At 39.7% G+C, this 16,580-nt stretch overlaps 2 protein-coding genes across 2 annotated transcripts; one reads left to right on the top strand and one right to left on the bottom strand.

Moving 5' to 3' along the window:
* Positions 1-1,100: 1,100 nt before the first annotated feature.
* On the top strand, positions 1,101-2,666 carry LOC104220480 (uncharacterized). Its single transcript, XM_009771360.1, has 3 exons — positions 1,101-1,811; positions 1,989-2,138; positions 2,249-2,666. The coding sequence occupies exons 1-3, from the start codon at positions 1,185-1,187 to the stop codon at positions 2,531-2,533; spliced, it is 1,062 nt and encodes a 353-aa protein (XP_009769662.1). The 5' UTR covers positions 1,101-1,184; the 3' UTR covers positions 2,534-2,666.
* An 88-nt stretch (positions 2,667-2,754) lies between these two features.
* On the bottom strand, positions 2,755-12,100 carry LOC104220482 (pentatricopeptide repeat-containing protein At4g14820). Its single transcript, XM_009771361.2, has 3 exons — positions 11,981-12,100; positions 4,788-5,203; positions 2,755-4,392 (listed from the first exon to the last, which is right to left on the bottom strand). The coding sequence occupies exons 1-3, from the start codon at positions 12,098-12,100 to the stop codon at positions 2,799-2,801; spliced, it is 2,130 nt and encodes a 709-aa protein (XP_009769663.2). The 3' UTR covers positions 2,755-2,798.
* Positions 12,101-16,580: the final 4,480 nt, after the last annotated feature.

Below are 16,580 nucleotides of genomic sequence, written 5' to 3'. Positions count from 1 at the left end.
TTACTTCGTTCCCATTGATGCCCTAATTCACCTCTGTAAGAGCTTTACAAACAGGCTCCGTCGATGAACCCTAACTTATTTTTTACCAACAATGCCATTCTCATCGATCTGCTCCACAATGCATAATTTTCAGGTCCTGTAAGCTTGATATTAATCAATGCTATTCCAGGAATGTCTGTTTGTTGTAAAAATAGTGGATGATTGTGATCAATTTGCAGATTTCGAGTTTCCGCCATGACAGACCAGATCAAGCTTCAACAATGGCTGTCAATTGAAATTTTGAAATCCTTGATATAATCTCAAATCGCCCGCTATGATACCATGACAAAATCTGAGTAGAGATCTAGACTAAATCACAATTGCATGCAATGAAGAAGAACATAGCTGAAGGAAGAAGAGAAATGAAGAAGAAGATGAATTATGTTATTCTCCAAAACTAACTCAGTTAGTACAGAATATTTGCTTTTATACAAATCCTCTCACACGAATCACGTGTGTGATAAGAGTAAAAAGACTAAAATACCCCTGTTAATTAACATAACTACCAAGTCTTTAACAAATTATATTTTAACTCATAAGATTTCAGTCTGAACTATAGTCTTTTGACCACCAAAAATAATCTGGTAGGGGGATATAGTAAACATTGATCACAGGACTGCTGGAATTAGGGACAAATTGACCAAGCAATATACCTCCCCAAAAGATACATTTATAATTATTTAATTTAAATTATTTTCTCCGTCTATCGTAATATTTTTGAAAACATTGACTTATCTATTGGGTTCCAAACTTTTTCATCTCGTCATTACCTATATGGTAATAGTAGTACTAACAGCATCACATTATCAATTAGCATAATTCTGTAACCATTAAAATACAGCTCTATAAGCATTTCTCAAAAAAAAAAAAATCCCCTTATATTTAGGTTTAATTCCATGAAAAGAAAGTTAGATTCTCTCCATAAATTTTGTTTATAAAATATGTTCAAAGTGAGAAAATGGATCTGTAAGGGGGGTAAATGTGTCATTACTTATACCCCATATATTTTCCGGACGATATGACCGTTATATTCAAATTTCAAACACCCATATATCTTTTCTTCAACTTCAACCAACTCCCCTTCCGAACAAACCAAGAAACCCACAAAAGATCAGATTTTGGGTATTTTCATAGCTAAAAACACGATGAAATCAACTCCAGTTTCAACTCCAAAGTCTTGCGTGAAATCGTCTTTCACCGGCATCATCATGGAATCTGAAACCAAAGACAGCTATTATTTCCCTGGATGTCGAAAAGATACCAACTGCAACTGCGAAATTTGCATAGCCAGTTTCAATGCGACCCTTGATCTAATGCCTAACAGCATGCACAAGAGCTCTAAGCCCCTTAAATTTCCAAGAAGCCCCATTTCTTTTGACTCGTCAACTCTTTCGACTCCCAAATCGAGCAACACTACTTGTGCTTCTTCTTCCTCCTCCATGTCCCCTACGCTTGATTCCACAGCAAGAATGAACTTTCATGAGAAGGTGAAGAGGAAGAAGAGAGAATTCAGTTTTGGGGTTTTGTTGGCGAGGTTGGTTTTTGTGCTGAGCGTTGTTTTCGGGTTGGAAGTTTGGCTATCTTGGGTGGTTTCTGGGTTCTTGCAGCCTGAATTGTCACCTGAAATTGTTAGGAATTTGAGTGAAAAATCATGGGGTTTCAGTGATTGTAATGAAAGATTGGTATTCTTGAAGAAGGAGCTTGAAGGTCTAATTGATGATGAAGAAGTGTCAAGTTGCAGCCCTCTTAATTCTACTTGGAAAATCAACCAGGTATATACACACACTTGGTGCTGTTTCATAAATACTAGTAGATTGTTTGTCTTCGTTGATTCTATGTAAATATTCACTTAGTGATGTTTCTTAAATGCTGGATTATTGCTTTTATGGTTATATGTTATATTCTTGCTTCATTTCAAAAAGTAAGTCTGACTTGTAACTTAATTATAGGATGGTTTGCTTTTGACTTCGCGATGTACATTGTACAAGTCCATTTCAGAAGAGTTGAGCATTTGGGGATGGCCTTTGCAAACAGCTGGTTTGCTAACAGCCGGATTTTCTGTGCGTTCGTATGCCATATTATCAGGAAGACTCACTGAGGTACCCGAAGTTCGACTATGTTTTTGATTCTGTCTTCTTTTAGTTGACATTTGAGTTTGCTTCATCAACTTAAGATTTTGTTGCTCTTTTCCTCTTCGTTTTGTGAACAGTGGTCAAATGGGGAGATTGGTTATTTGATTAGAGAGTCTAATACTTCATGGACCCAACAAAAATGGAGTGCTTCTGCTGTGCAATTGGACCCAAATACATGGATCCTAGAGTATAGTCAAAGCCCTTTAACTGAAAATGGAAAATTGGTTTCAGCTGCATTGGAGTTTTTGAAGTTCAGGCTGACAAGAGAAGTTCAAAAGTTGAAACAGCAGTTCTGGCTTTTGTCTGCTTTCACGAGCCAGCACAGTGATTTCACAATAGAGAGGTTCCAGATTCCAACCTAAACAGAGCTTGGGGTTTCTGATGTTCTTATGGGAAAGCATTCTCATCCCTTATGAGATCTTCTGGTTTTTGCTTTATATTTTTGGTGTTCTTGAACCTTGAGAATATTCAATGTTTGCATCATTTCGATTTCAACTGTAAATATTATATCCCATGTAGCCAGAAATGCTCTGCCTGCACTTAGATGATGAATTTTAAATGCTAAAGAGAAATGAGGAAAATATGATACAATGTAGTTTACGGCTAATTCTATTTCACAACTTGCTGTCACCAGTAGTCTTTACAAGAGCATGAGCCATCTCTGTAATGGTGAAATCTAGTCCTATCTCTTACAACAATTTCTCTCTCAAACGCCTTAGACGCCAACTTCATAAAGTTATGGCAATCCTCACAGATCCGTAAGTTCTTAATTATATGTATTGGCGATCCCCTATTACTTTTCAGTAGCCCATAACAAAGAGCCAACTTCTCGCTGTGCAAAAGAACCGCATCCTTCTTCGCATCTTCATCTACATCAAGTAAAACAACACTGGTATTTGGAGCATAACCAACCTGCTTCAACTTGCAAACTATCTCATCTAGCTTTTCATAGATGTCATCTGCTTGCTTATGACTCTTATCAGCTGTTAAAAATTCGTGTATCTCATGGTCCATTTCAATCTTACTGTGTCCCCGTTCCTTCAATATGCCTTTGTCTTTCATAAGTCTCCTCACGTCCCCGACATTTTCCCATCTTTTCTCTTTAGCATAAATGTTTGATAAGAAGACATGAGCCCCGTCATGTTCAGGATCTAACTCGAGAAGCCTTTTAGCTGCAAATTCCCCTAGTTCAAACTCAGCATGGATCCGACAGGCAGCCATTAATGAACCCCAAATGATAACATTTGGAGCCATAGGCATAGACTCTACCATCTCTAGGGCTTCCCTGAGTCGATTCGCTCGGCCGTAAAGATCCACCATGCAACCATAGTGTTCAAGTTTAGGTGTGATTTTGTAGTCATTCACCATTGACGAGAAGATCTGCAGTCCCTCGTCAACTAGTCCAGCGTGGCTACAAGCATATAGAACAGCCACAAATGTAACCCAATTGGGCTTCACTTGTTCACAGTTCATTTGATGAAAGTGCATTAAGGCCTGCTCAGCTTCTCCATGAACAGCAAATGCGCTAATCATACTAGTCCATGTAATGACATTTTTCCTTCGCATTCGACCAAAGACTCCTCTTGCGCCTTCTAGAGACCCACATTTGGCATACATATCAATAAGGGCATTATTTACAGGCAAAGCTTCTCGAAATCTATACTTATCAACAATCAAATGGATTCTCTTAGCTTGATCCAATGCCCCGAGATTCGCAGAGGCTGAGATAACACTTAGCATAGTTACTTGGTCAGGCTTCACTCCAGATGCCTGCATTTCGCCAAGTAACTTGAGAGCTTCTTGAGGTTGATCACTCTTTGCATAGCCAGATATCATAGCACTCCAACAAACCAAGTCCTTATTTGTCGTTTGGTCAAAAATAGAGCGTGCAGCTTCAACTTGCCCAACCTTTGAGTAGCCTGAAATCATGGCAGTTGATACCACCAAATTCTTCTGTGACAGTTTGTCATACAAATTCTGAGCCAAATCCATGCAGCCACAACCTGAATACATGCTGATTAGAGAAGTTTGCAGACGAGAATCAGCAATGATATTATTCTCGGATATTAACCCATGAATCACTTTCCCAATGGATAAATTTCCAGCTCGACCACAAGCAGATAGAACGGTGGTGAAAACTCTTGCATCTGGTTCCAAATTAGAGCTTCTCAACTCTTCCAATAGCACCAATACATCATCAAAAAGGCCATTCTGACAGTAACTGTAAACACACAGCACAAAATGTCAGCAAGCTATAACTAATAAGCTTAAAAGACATCATTTGCTTTTTAATTAACAATTCTGAAACCATAGCATGAGACATACGTGCTACTCGACAAATTTGAAAATGCATAAACTTGAAGTGATTCAACAACAACTACGAGTATGCCTGAATTCACCAGTGGCGTTCAGCATATCAAGCATATGAATCCTCAATATCTATTCCACTCCATCTAGGTCCGTTATATTCCATTACTTAATAAGTATTTTTTTGGAACAATTAGAGGTCCTAAAACTAAAGTATTCCTAGTAAACATTTCAACTTCAACTCAATTTACCCTTAAGTATTTTCCAAAGAATTAACCATCTTGGAGAATTAAATTAAGAACAGCATACCCATCAATCATTATATCCCAAGTGACAATATCTCTGTGAGACATTTTATCAAACACCAACCGCGCATCTTGAATTTGTCCACAGGATGCATACATCCCTAGCAAAGCAGTCTGAACAAACGGGTCAGAATCAAACCCAAGCTTACAAACCAACCCGTGAAGATCCACCCCTACACGCAACGCAGAACCTCTCGCCGCAGCTTTCAGCAATGGCGGGAAGCTAAACCTGTCAACTTCCAACCCATTCCTCCTACCATTCTCCAAAAACAAGAACGCATTTTGAGATTCCTTAGAACGCGAAAGCTCGCGAAAGAGCTTGTTGATGAGATGAGTTTTTGGAGGGCTTTGCAAAGTGGATGAGAAAATGGAAAGGGAGTAGTGAAGGGTTGAAGGTAAAGGATTGGAAGAAAGAATGAGCTGGAAAAGGAGGGAATTGGAACTGGAATGGGACAAATTCTGGCGGAGTATTTGGGTGTGGACTTGTTTGAGTTGAGTGAGGGAGGTGGCTTTGGAGATGGAGGTGGATAGGTGGTGCGTGGTGATGGGTGGGTGGGGGTGGGGTGGGGTGGTGAGGGGGTGATTGGGTGGGTCATTAAGGCCATGGCATGTGAAGGTAACGTAAGAGAAGGGGACTATGCGGGGAAGAGTAGTAGAGCTTCGGAAGCTCTACAACTGATAATGTTCTTTGGAAGAAGTCTTCGCAATTTGCATAAAAAATATTTCTATATGAAGTTATATTTTCAATTTTTGATTTAAATTATTAAAGTATTTCTCAAGAAGAACGATGAAAATACTACTCCCTCCCTTTCTCCGTTTATGCAATAATATTTTCTTATTACCTTTTTTATGGAAAAAATAATATATTTATGACCTTAATAAAATGATTTTACAAAATATATAACTTTAAAATTACCATTGTACCTTAATAAAATGATTTTAAAATTATAGAAATGTTATGACATATTTATGGCCACAACTTTCAAAAGTTTTATAGTCACAAATATATTATAATTAGTTTAATATTTTAAGTATCAAAAATCTTCTTTGTTTAACTGCACTTATCAATAAATACCAGTGAGGTAAGAAAAAGGGGACAGAGACATTGTGCTAAGGGACTCGGGGCACTCCGGGAGTCATCAAGACTTTAGGTATTGTGGGCGTATTAAGGCTGAGGAGGTCGTGGAAGCTATGCGCAAGATGAGTAGGGGCCAGTGACCGGGTCGGGCGAAATTCTAGTGAAATTGTGGAGGCGTGTGGGTAGAGCAGACTTGGAATGGTTAACTGTGGCGCTATTTGATGTTATCTTTAGGACGAAGAGGATGCCAGATGAATGGAGGTGGAGTACGATGATACCGTTGTACAAGAACAAATGTGATATTCATAATTGTAACAACTATAGGGGCATCAAGTTACTAAGTCATACTATGAAAGTTTGGGAGAGGGGTGGTGGAAGGAAGGGTGAGGAGGGCAGTGTTTATATCCGACAATCAATTCGAGTTCATGTCGGGTCGTTCTACGGAAGCTCCATCTTATCAGGAGGTTGATGGAACATTACAAGGATAGGAAGAAGGATTTGTACATGGTGTTTATTGACCTAGAGAAATCATATAACAAGGTTCCTAGGGAGGTTCTTTGGAGATGCCTGGAGGCCCTATAGTTGTTACAATTCTAAATATCACCTTCCTTCCACCACCCTCTACCAAACTTTTACGGTATGACTTAGTAACTTGATGCCCTTGTAGTTGTTACAATTCTGCATATCACATTTGTTCTTGTACAACACCTCCATTCATCTGGCATCCTCATCGTCCTAAGATAACATTAAATAGTGCAGTCAACCATTCCAAGCCTGCTCTACCTACACACCTCCACAATTTCACCGGAATTTCGTCTGGCCCGGTCGCTGGCCCCTACTCATCTTGCACATAGCTCTCACGACCTCCTTAGCCTTAATACGCCTACAAAACCTAAAGTCTTGGTGACTTCCAGAGTGCCCCAATTCCCCGAGCACAATGTCTCTGTCCCCTTCTTTATTCAAAAGTCTATGGAAGTGAGAGATAACTGTAGACAATAAATTGCGTCGAGAAAATAAAATCAAGACCGAAAAATATTGCAGCAATCGTAGTATTTTATTTTAAATAATATGAGTGTACAATCTCTATGATTCCTCTGATTCGACTTTTCCAGTATAAATTCAAGAGCCTTTGAGCTTGATCTTGAATTTTAATTTGATTTATCCGTCGCGAACACTTTGATTATTGCCACGAATTTTATCACGGACAAGTAGCCTTAATCTTGAAGGCCTTGTATTTGATTTGACTTCGTTCTTGATCTTGAACTTGAATTGTTCTTTGTTCTTGAGCTTGAACTTGATTTGTTCTTCGTTCTTGAACTTGAACTTCGTTGCTTGAAGCCTGAAACTTGTAGAGAAATTTGCGGTGTTTGATCCACGAGCTCTCTTTTGCTTCTTGTTATAACTTCTGGTGCCTTTTCTGGGTTATAAAAACCCCTATTTATAGTTATGGGAGGGAAAAGTTATGATAAGAACAAACTCTTTTCGACCAATCAAATTAAAGTGTGACAAGGCCGTATTTGATTGGCTAGAATATGTCACTTACACGCGTGGCACATTTTCATTGGCCTTTTAATTTGGCTTGACATGCCTTGTCATTTTGACACCTGACACGACCCTATTGGCTCTTTCGTTTGACTTGGCGTGCCACATCATTTAACACGTGACACCAAACTGGGCCTCTAGGAAGATGACATATTGGGCCTAATAAAGTGGGCTCATCATTCGCAGCCCAATTATATAGGCTAACCCAATAGATTTGGACTTATTTATTTAATCCATGTATATTGGACATATATAACTAATCTAATTATATTAGCCCAATAAATTTATTTGAACTAACATATCTTTAATTCAAAAATATAGTCCAAATAATTTTATGGATTTAAATCTAATAAAATATAAATGCATACAAATGCCCCCTACTTCAACATTTGTCGGAGTATGAGATCATCAAATATCCGAGACTAGGCTTGAAGTATCTGGGGACAATAGCATACACATAGAACACATATAAATCCTTTATATGGATTTAAAATGTGCTGTGAATGATTTAAAGAAAGTCTGCACATGCGTTTTGCTTTTAACTTCGTCATAGTCACATATTCACTTTTACAACATTTAATTGACGAAGAGGCTCATATATAGCTGCCACGTAGGATTTGTCCTTTCTTTATACTTGATATTTACCTTTAACTTAGGCAAAATATTGCCTTTGGACAGAAGCTCCACACGCATACTAAACCAAATCCCACTAGAAAACCAATTGTGCCAATCAAAAGGCGGTAGAAGTCTTCCCACATTGAAATCGATTTCCGTCCAGCTGCTTTGAGAAATCTATACAAGGTACGTACTCTCCAACTTGTGAGCATCAGTTTGCAGTATTTGCAAACCACTTAGAGTCTATTTTTTTGCGGACTCGAAGCAATAACGCGAAGGTAATTTTTTCTTCTTCTTTTCTTGTGCCTTTCTTCTTTTGTCGTTTTTTTTGTAGGTTAAACAAGAGGATATGTTCTTGTTTAACGAGATGATCCATGCATGAAGAACACAATCTTAGGGTGTGAAAGGATGGATACTCATTCTCGCCCGAATATCGGAGAGATTACTCTCATGGCCCAATTATCGGAGAGATTACTCTCAAGGTAACCCGACAATCGAAGAGATTGCTCTCAATGTGGCTCGACTATCGGAGAGATTACACTTAATGTTGCTCGACTATCTGAGAGATTACTCTCAATGTGGCTCGACTATTGGAGAGATTACTCTCAATGTGGCTCGACTATCGGAGAGATTACTCTCAAAATGACCCGACTATCGGAGATATTACTCTCAAAATGACCCGACTATCTGAGAGATTACTCTCAATGTGGCTAAGCTATTAGAGAGATTACTCTCAAAATGACCCGACTATCGGAGAGATTACTCTCAAGGTGGCCCGACTATCGGAGAGATTACTCTCAGTGTGGCCTGACTATCAGAGCGATTACTCTCAATAAAAATTATAGTTCCTTTTAAGGACAAACCCACGAAGAGGCCAACTTAAGGTACAAAGGGATTTATATGTTCACCGTAAGATTAGAAAGTTATAAAGCTTCAACTCGAAGTCGACATCGACTTGAACACTTCGAAAACTTTGATGATTTGGCGGACTTTGTAGACTTCAACCTGAAGAGTGGTTGACTTTTAAAATTCAACTTGAAAAATTAGCAGACTTGAAGACTTCAACTTGAAGATTTGGAGGGCTTAAACAATTCAACTTTAAGACCAGCGAATTTGAAGACTGAAACTTGAAGACCGACGGACTTGAAGATTTCAACTTTGAGACTTCAACTTGAAGACCGACAGACTTGAAGACCGACGGACTTGAAGACTTCAACTTGGAAACTTCGAGGGCTTAAATATTTTAGCTTCTCTTTTGCTTTACATTGTCCAACTTTTATCTTAGTCACATAATTTTTCAGCTTTACGCGCTTGTAACAAAAGATTCATATCTTGTCGTGCGAGAGTCCAAATAACGAACCGTTTGATTTCTCGAAAATTACACTTTAATATCTAAACTATATACAAAACTTAGAATCAAACACCTTCAGAATTGCCCCAGATAATATTTTTTGAAACCAACTTTAGATTCCACAACGTTGAAAATTTTAGATTTGCGCAGTCTTACCAAAAAAATCATATCTTGGTATAGAAAAGTCAAAATCACGAACTGTTTGATCTATTGGAAACTTAACTTTCACAAATCTATAACATATCCAAAATGCAGGATTTAATGCCTTAGGGATAGTTTCAGATAATAGTTCGAATTCAATATTAAATTCTGATGCGGCGACAGTTTCATATTTGCATGACTTTACCAAAAGTTTTGTATCCTGATGTAGGAATGTCGAAATCATGAAACATTTGATCTATTGAAAACTTAACTTCCAAATATATAACATATCAAAATTGCAAAATTTAATGCCTTAAGGATAGTTTCAGATAATATTTCGAAGTCAATACTAAATTCTGACATACCGACAATATCAGATTTGCACGGCTTCGCCAAAAGTTTTGTATCTTGAAGTAGGCACGTTGAAATCCAAAACTACTTGATTTCTTGGAAACTAAACTTCAAAATCTAAAACATATCCAAAATGTAAAATTTAATGCCTTAAGGATAGTTTCAGATGATAGTTTGAAGCTGACTTGGGTTTCTGATATGCCGACATATCCAAATTAGCGCGACTTCACCAAAACTTTTGTATCTTGGTGTGGAAGCCTTGATATTGTAAGACCCTTTAAATTGTCAGAAATTGAAATTCAATAGCTTCACTCTCACCAAATGTCTTGGGTTCAAGTTTTACTGAATTTGAAACGTCGCGAAGGCTTACTGATAGTGGCTATATAGACACTATTTACACTCTAAATGAACCATACTTTATTGTTGTTTTAAATGCAAAATGATAACAAAATACTCTAATTAGTATTATTTTGCTTTGTAGGAACTAATCCAAGTTAGAAGAGACTATGGAGTATTTTGGAGTCAGGATATAAGGCCAATCAAGAAGAACCCAAATGAAAATAAGCAAGAAAAAAGGCAAAAGATGGATGGACAAGAGGCTACTGCGACCGTGGTCGACCGCAGCTGGAATGAGGTAGGCCAAACGAGTGAGGCAGAACTGATGCATTTCATTGCGGTCGTGCTGCGTTCTGCCGCGGTCGCGGTCGACTTTGGAATTGCCCAGAAATTTGGGGACTTAAGTGTAAATCGTGGAAAACTTATCCTAACCCTATATAAGCTCAACAAACTCGCTCAAGCTAAGGTTAAGCTTGTTTTTAGACTGAATTGGAGGCAAGAACAAGTGTGAGAAGATCAAGACACCATTAGAGTTTTTCAATCTTCTTCTTGTTATCATTACTTGCGAATTATGAATAATTCTATATTTTTATCTTGCTTTGCTATAAGTAGCTAATTATTTAGTCTAGGATTTTGATGGAACCTGTTAAGGGATGAACTTCTTGTTGTGTTAATATAGTTTGCCCGGTTTAATCTCTATTTGTTCAATTACGTTCTTGTTGTAGTTAATTGATAGGATCCTCAATTAGCTGTGCCTATTTAATATGTATTATTCAGGAGAGAGTACATATTTAGGTAGTTGTTGAACAACACCACTCCCAGAGTAAATGAAGAATCAATAACTGAGAGTTTAAAGGTGGGACTAGGGATAACGAAACCTTGGGTGCGATCTAAGTGAGCTGTAAGAAAAGCTAGCTAGCGTAACTCGGGAGAGTGCGTCTAGTAAATTGTCGTAATTACTCGGGAGAGATTTACGGTAGTAAGAGTGCTCATGATTGATAGAGACAATTAGGCAAATCTATGTAAAACATAACAGGAAGGGATTCCATCAATAGGGAAAATCATAACCTTAGATCCTTCTCTTATTTGTTTACAACTCAGTCATAGTTAGCGTTTAGTTTACTTAATTTATTCAGTTATAGTTAGTAGAAATATCACCAAGTGTTACTCAAAATATCTGGGAAGTTGATTATGGAGAATTTAGTGAGTCTGACAAGAGTAATTGGTAGGTTAATTCCCTGTGGGATTTGACTCTGGGCTAAATACCCGGATTATATTTGCAATGACCGCTTGTCCTTTTATAAGGCATAGTTGGGCGTGATCAAATTTTGGTGTCGTTGCCGGGGAATTAACGGTGTTATCAATTATAGTTGAAAGAAATACAAAAATTCTTAGTGTAGTCAGTCTTCTTTATTTTCAATCCATACATTAAAATTTTAACGTTTGTTAACTTGGTTGTACAGGTGCATGCCTAGAAACTCATCGAGAACTGGTGAAGTATTTGAAGCATTATCAGATCCTGAGAAAGTTTTCAAGGCCTTGAATCGGTCCAACCGGAAAAACAAACAACAACAATCAACTGAACAACTTGAACTAGACATGGGGGATAACGTAGTAGACCCAGATACGCAGGTAGTGGCGCCTCTTGTGCCAGAGGCTCCTCTATATGACTAGGCGTAACCCACAGTAGAGAATTTGGCCACAGCGATATTAGTCCCGCAGATACAGGCCGAATCTTTTCATATCACAAACAACATGTTGCACTTGTTGCAAAACAAGGTACTATTTTAGGGGTTATACAATAAAGATCTTCAATAGCACTTGAAGAATTTCCTATCAATCTGCAAAACTCAAAGGTAGCCCAACGTAACGCAGGAAGCAATAAAGTTGTTGCTGATTCCATTTTCAGTGATAGGTGCTACCTAGACTTGGCTAAATTCACTCCCTATTAATTCCATCATGACTTGGAAAGAATTAGTCAAGCAATTTGTGAATAAGTTTCATCCACCTAATAAGACTGCTCAGCAAATTGATGAAACTTTGAGCTTCAGACAGAAACCAATGGAAACATTGCAAGAAACATCGGAACAAGTCAAAGGGATGTTGGTTATATGTCCACACCACGGTATTCCAGACCAGATGTTGGGGCAGTTTTACATGGGTCTGATAGATAGAGTGAAGGCTAATGTTGATACTTCAGCTGGTAGAGCATTCTTGAGCAAATCATGGAGAGAAAGCCAGATCCTACTTAACAAGATGGCACAAAATTTGGGGTGGACAACCAGGAATGCACCTATCACTCCAGTAGTTCACTCAGTGCCCTTAGATCCAGTCAACACTCTTGCTAAAAATATGGCCACCTTAATGACACAAATGAGCATACTCACCAAAAAGGTGGAAGAGTCAGGGTTGAAGCAGCAGGTGCACATTGTAGATACAACCAATGGGGGCTTATGCACATCTTGCATTAATCATCCAATTGGTAGCCAGTGGAATGCAGAAAGTGATCATCATCATTACCCTGAAGACATGAATTATTTGTCTTATTATGGGGGTCTGAGACAGGGTGGTCAGAATTTGGGCCAATAGAATCAGCCATACAGGCCAGTCCAGCCATAGCACAACAATGGAAATATGGGAGCCATGTGACCTCACAATAATGTGGCGCCCTACCAAAGGCCACAGGGATACAACAACCAAAATCAGTAGCAGGATTATCATCCTCCTCAACAGCAACATGGTGGGAGACAAGAAGATGGGTTTGCTAGACTCGAGGCAATGATGCAGCAGGTTATTGGGTCAAATGTGAAAATGAGTGAACGAGTAGATGCACATGAGTCAGCCATAAAGAATATTGAAGTACAAATGGGCCAGATTTCGATGTCTTTAAATAATTATGGGATATTTCCTGCAGACACTCAGGTAAATCCAAAAGATCAAGGCCCGAAGCAGCTGATGGCAGTGAGTCTACGTTATGGTCGAGACTTAGACTTGGAGCAAGAGAGGTCCTGAGGAAGCAGACAGGCTGAGACACTTGTACCAATGCCCATTGAGCTAGATGATTCAGCAAAACTGACAAAGGTGACAATATAGCATGCCTAGGAAGAAACCAACCCACAGATTGAGGCTGAGAAAGAAGCTGAGACAGCCCAAGAGCTGGTAGTTGAGGTGGTTTCTGACATATAGAAAACCCAAATCATTGAGAAGAAGATACCTCCAGCACCATTCCCACAGAGGCTGGCCAAATACCAGAAAGAGGAACAATACAAGAAATTCTTAGAGATGTTAAAACAAATCCAGGTAAATATTCCATTGATTGATGCTTTGAAGGAGATGCCTGGTTATGCAAAAATGATAAAGGACTTGATGTCCCGAAAATTCGACTTCCAAGATTTGGCCACAGTGACTCTAACTCAAACCTGCAGTGTTGTAATGACTAGACCAGTTGCTGAGAAGTTGTCTGATCCAGGGAGTTTCACAATTCCCTGCACCATTGGAACTTTGCCTTTGCCAAGGCACTCTGTGATTTGGGGGCTAGCATAAATCTTATGCCCCTGGCGATCTATAAGAGGTTGGGGATTGGAAAAGCTCGACGTCTATGTTATTGCAGCTGGCTGACAGAACTGTGAAAAGACCCTTAGGTATTTTGGATGACGTGTTAGTACAGGTAGGGAAATTTGTGTTCCCTGCAGATTTTGTGATTCTGGGTTGTATAGTGGATGAAGAAATTCCTATAATTTGGGAAGGTCATTCTTGGCCACAGGGCGAGCCCTCATTGATTGTGAAAATGGGGAGCTCAAGATGAGGTTGAACGATGAGGAGATAACATTCAATGTGTAGAAATTTATGAGGCGACCAAGTGAATTCGCCAATTGTTCTCTTATTGATGTCGTGGATGTAATCGTGGAAGAGGATGATGAGACATTGACTATTGAGGATCCTCTTGCTGCATGTCTTGTGAATTTAGATGAGGTGAATGGGGAAAAATTGGCAGAATGGGTGCTAGCTCTAGAGGGCAGAATGTTTTGGGAGAGAACACTTGAATTCAAGCCCCTGCACTTAGAAAATAGTGAAACTCCTCCAGCCAAGCCATCAATAGAAGAACCACCAAAGCTGGAGTTGAAGCCACTACCAGCCCATCTCAGGTATGCATTCCTAGGACCTAACTCCACATTACCTGTTATTATCTCATCCAATTTATTAGATGTGCAGGCACAACAGCTTTTGCAGGTACTCACGGAGTGCAAGACTGCCATCGGGTGGACTATGGCAGACATCAAGGGGATTAGCCCCTCATACTGTATGCATAAAATTCTGCTGGAAGAGGGGCACAAACCTTCTAGGGAGCACCAATGAAGGTTGAACCCAACATGAAGGAAGTGGTGAAGAAGGAGGTTATTAAGTGGTTGGATGCGGGAATCATTTCCCCATCTCTAACAGCAACTGGGTTAGCCCGGTGCAATGTGTTCCTAAAAAGGGTGGTATGACAGTAGTAAAATATGATAACAATGAGTTGATCTCTATAAGAACCGTCACCGGGTGGAGAATTTGTATGGACTATAGGAAATTAAATCTGGCCACCTAGAAAGACCACTTCCCACTTCCCTTCATTGATCAGATGCTTGACAGACTGGTAGGGAGGTCCCACTTCTATTTTCTAGATGGGTACTCAGGGTACAACCAAATCTCCATTGCACCAGAGGACAGAGAGAAGACCTCCGTCATATGTCCATATGGAATTTATGCCTTCCAGTGGATGCCTTTTGGCCTATGCAATGCACCCGCCACATTCCAAAGGCGCATGATGGCCATATTCACTGACATGGTTGAAGATATAATGGAGGTGTTCATGGACGATTTCTCAGTGGTAGGAAACTCATTCGACAAGTGACTTACAAACCTGACTCGAGTGTTGAAAAGGTGTATGGAGACTAACCTTGTACTTAATTGGGAAAAGTGTCATTTCATGGTACAAGAGGGTATAGTCTTGGGACACCGGGTATCAAGCAAGGGAATCAGGGTGGATCATGCTAAAGTTGATGTGATAGCAAAACTGCCACCCCCATATCAGTCAAGGTAATCAGGAGCTTCCTCGGATATGGCGGTTTCTACCGGAGATTCATTAAAGACTTCTCAAAAATTTCCAACCCTCTATGTAAGTTGTTAGAAAAAGATCACCCTTTCATACTTTCTGATGATTGTAGGTTAGCATTCGAGGATTTGAAAAAGAGGCTAGTCACAGCACCTATCATTGTTGCCCCTGATTGGGAAAAATCATTCGAACTCATGTGTGACGCCAGTGACTATGCAATGGGGGCAGTGCTAGGATAGCGGAAAGACAAGATAATGCACCCAATTTACTACACCAATAGAACGTTGAGTGGAGCCCAACTGAACTACACTGTGACTAAAAAGGAGATGCTGCTTGTGGTGTTCGCATTCGACAAGTTCAGATCATACCTGATTGGCTCTAAGGTAATTGTATATACTGATCATACTGCTCTCAGGTAGTTGATTGAAAAGAAGGAGTCCAAACCGTGCCTGATTCGTTGGGTGCTCCTACTGCAAGAGTTCGACCTGGAGATTCGTGACCGTAAGGGCACAAAAACTAGGTTGCTAATCATCTATCGCGACTTGGAGGAGCTGAACACTCAATTGAGACAGAGAATATTTTGGAAACCTTTCCAGATGAGCAGCTACTCGCCACAAGCCTTGAGAAAGTGTCATGGTATGCAAACTTTGCAAATTACCTGGCAAGTGGTATAGTTCCCTATGACTTTTCCTCTGTGCAAAAGAAAAGGTTTTACTGCGACTGCCGCATGTATTACTAGGATGAACCTTATCTATTTAGAATTTGTGTTGAAAATATGATCTGGAGGTGTGTCCCTGAGATAGAACAATCTTCTGTTTTGCAGGCATGTCACACATTGGCATATAGCGGACATTTTGGAGGAGTCAGGATGGCAGCAAAAGTTCTAGAAGCCGGGTTTTACTGGACAACATTGTTTAAGGATGCACATCAATGGGTGAAGGGTTGTGATGAATGTCAGCGAACCGGGAACATTTCCCGTCGCCATGAGATGCCCATGAACTCAATTCAAGAGGTTGAAGTGTTCGATGTATGGGGGATAGACTTCATGGGCTTCTTTGTCAGCTCCTTTGGCAATTAGTACATACTTGTTGCGGTAGATTACATGTCCAAATGGGTGGAATCTGCAACACTCCCCACTAATGATGCAAGAGTGGAGGTGGGGTTTTTGAAGAAGAATATAGTCACCCGTTTCGGGACCCTGAGAGCTATTATCAATGACGGAGGCACTCACTTCTGCAATCGAGCCTTCGAGAAATTGCTAGCAAAGTATGATGTGTGCCACAAGGTAGCA

Source organism: Nicotiana sylvestris, chromosome 1 (genome assembly GCF_000393655.2).
Source record: "Nicotiana sylvestris chromosome 1, ASM39365v2, whole genome shotgun sequence".
NCBI lineage: Eukaryota > Viridiplantae > Streptophyta > Magnoliopsida > Solanales > Solanaceae > Nicotiana > Nicotiana sylvestris.
Note: the sequence above shows the minus strand (reverse complement) of the source record. Positions and strands in the feature narration are given on the sequence as shown.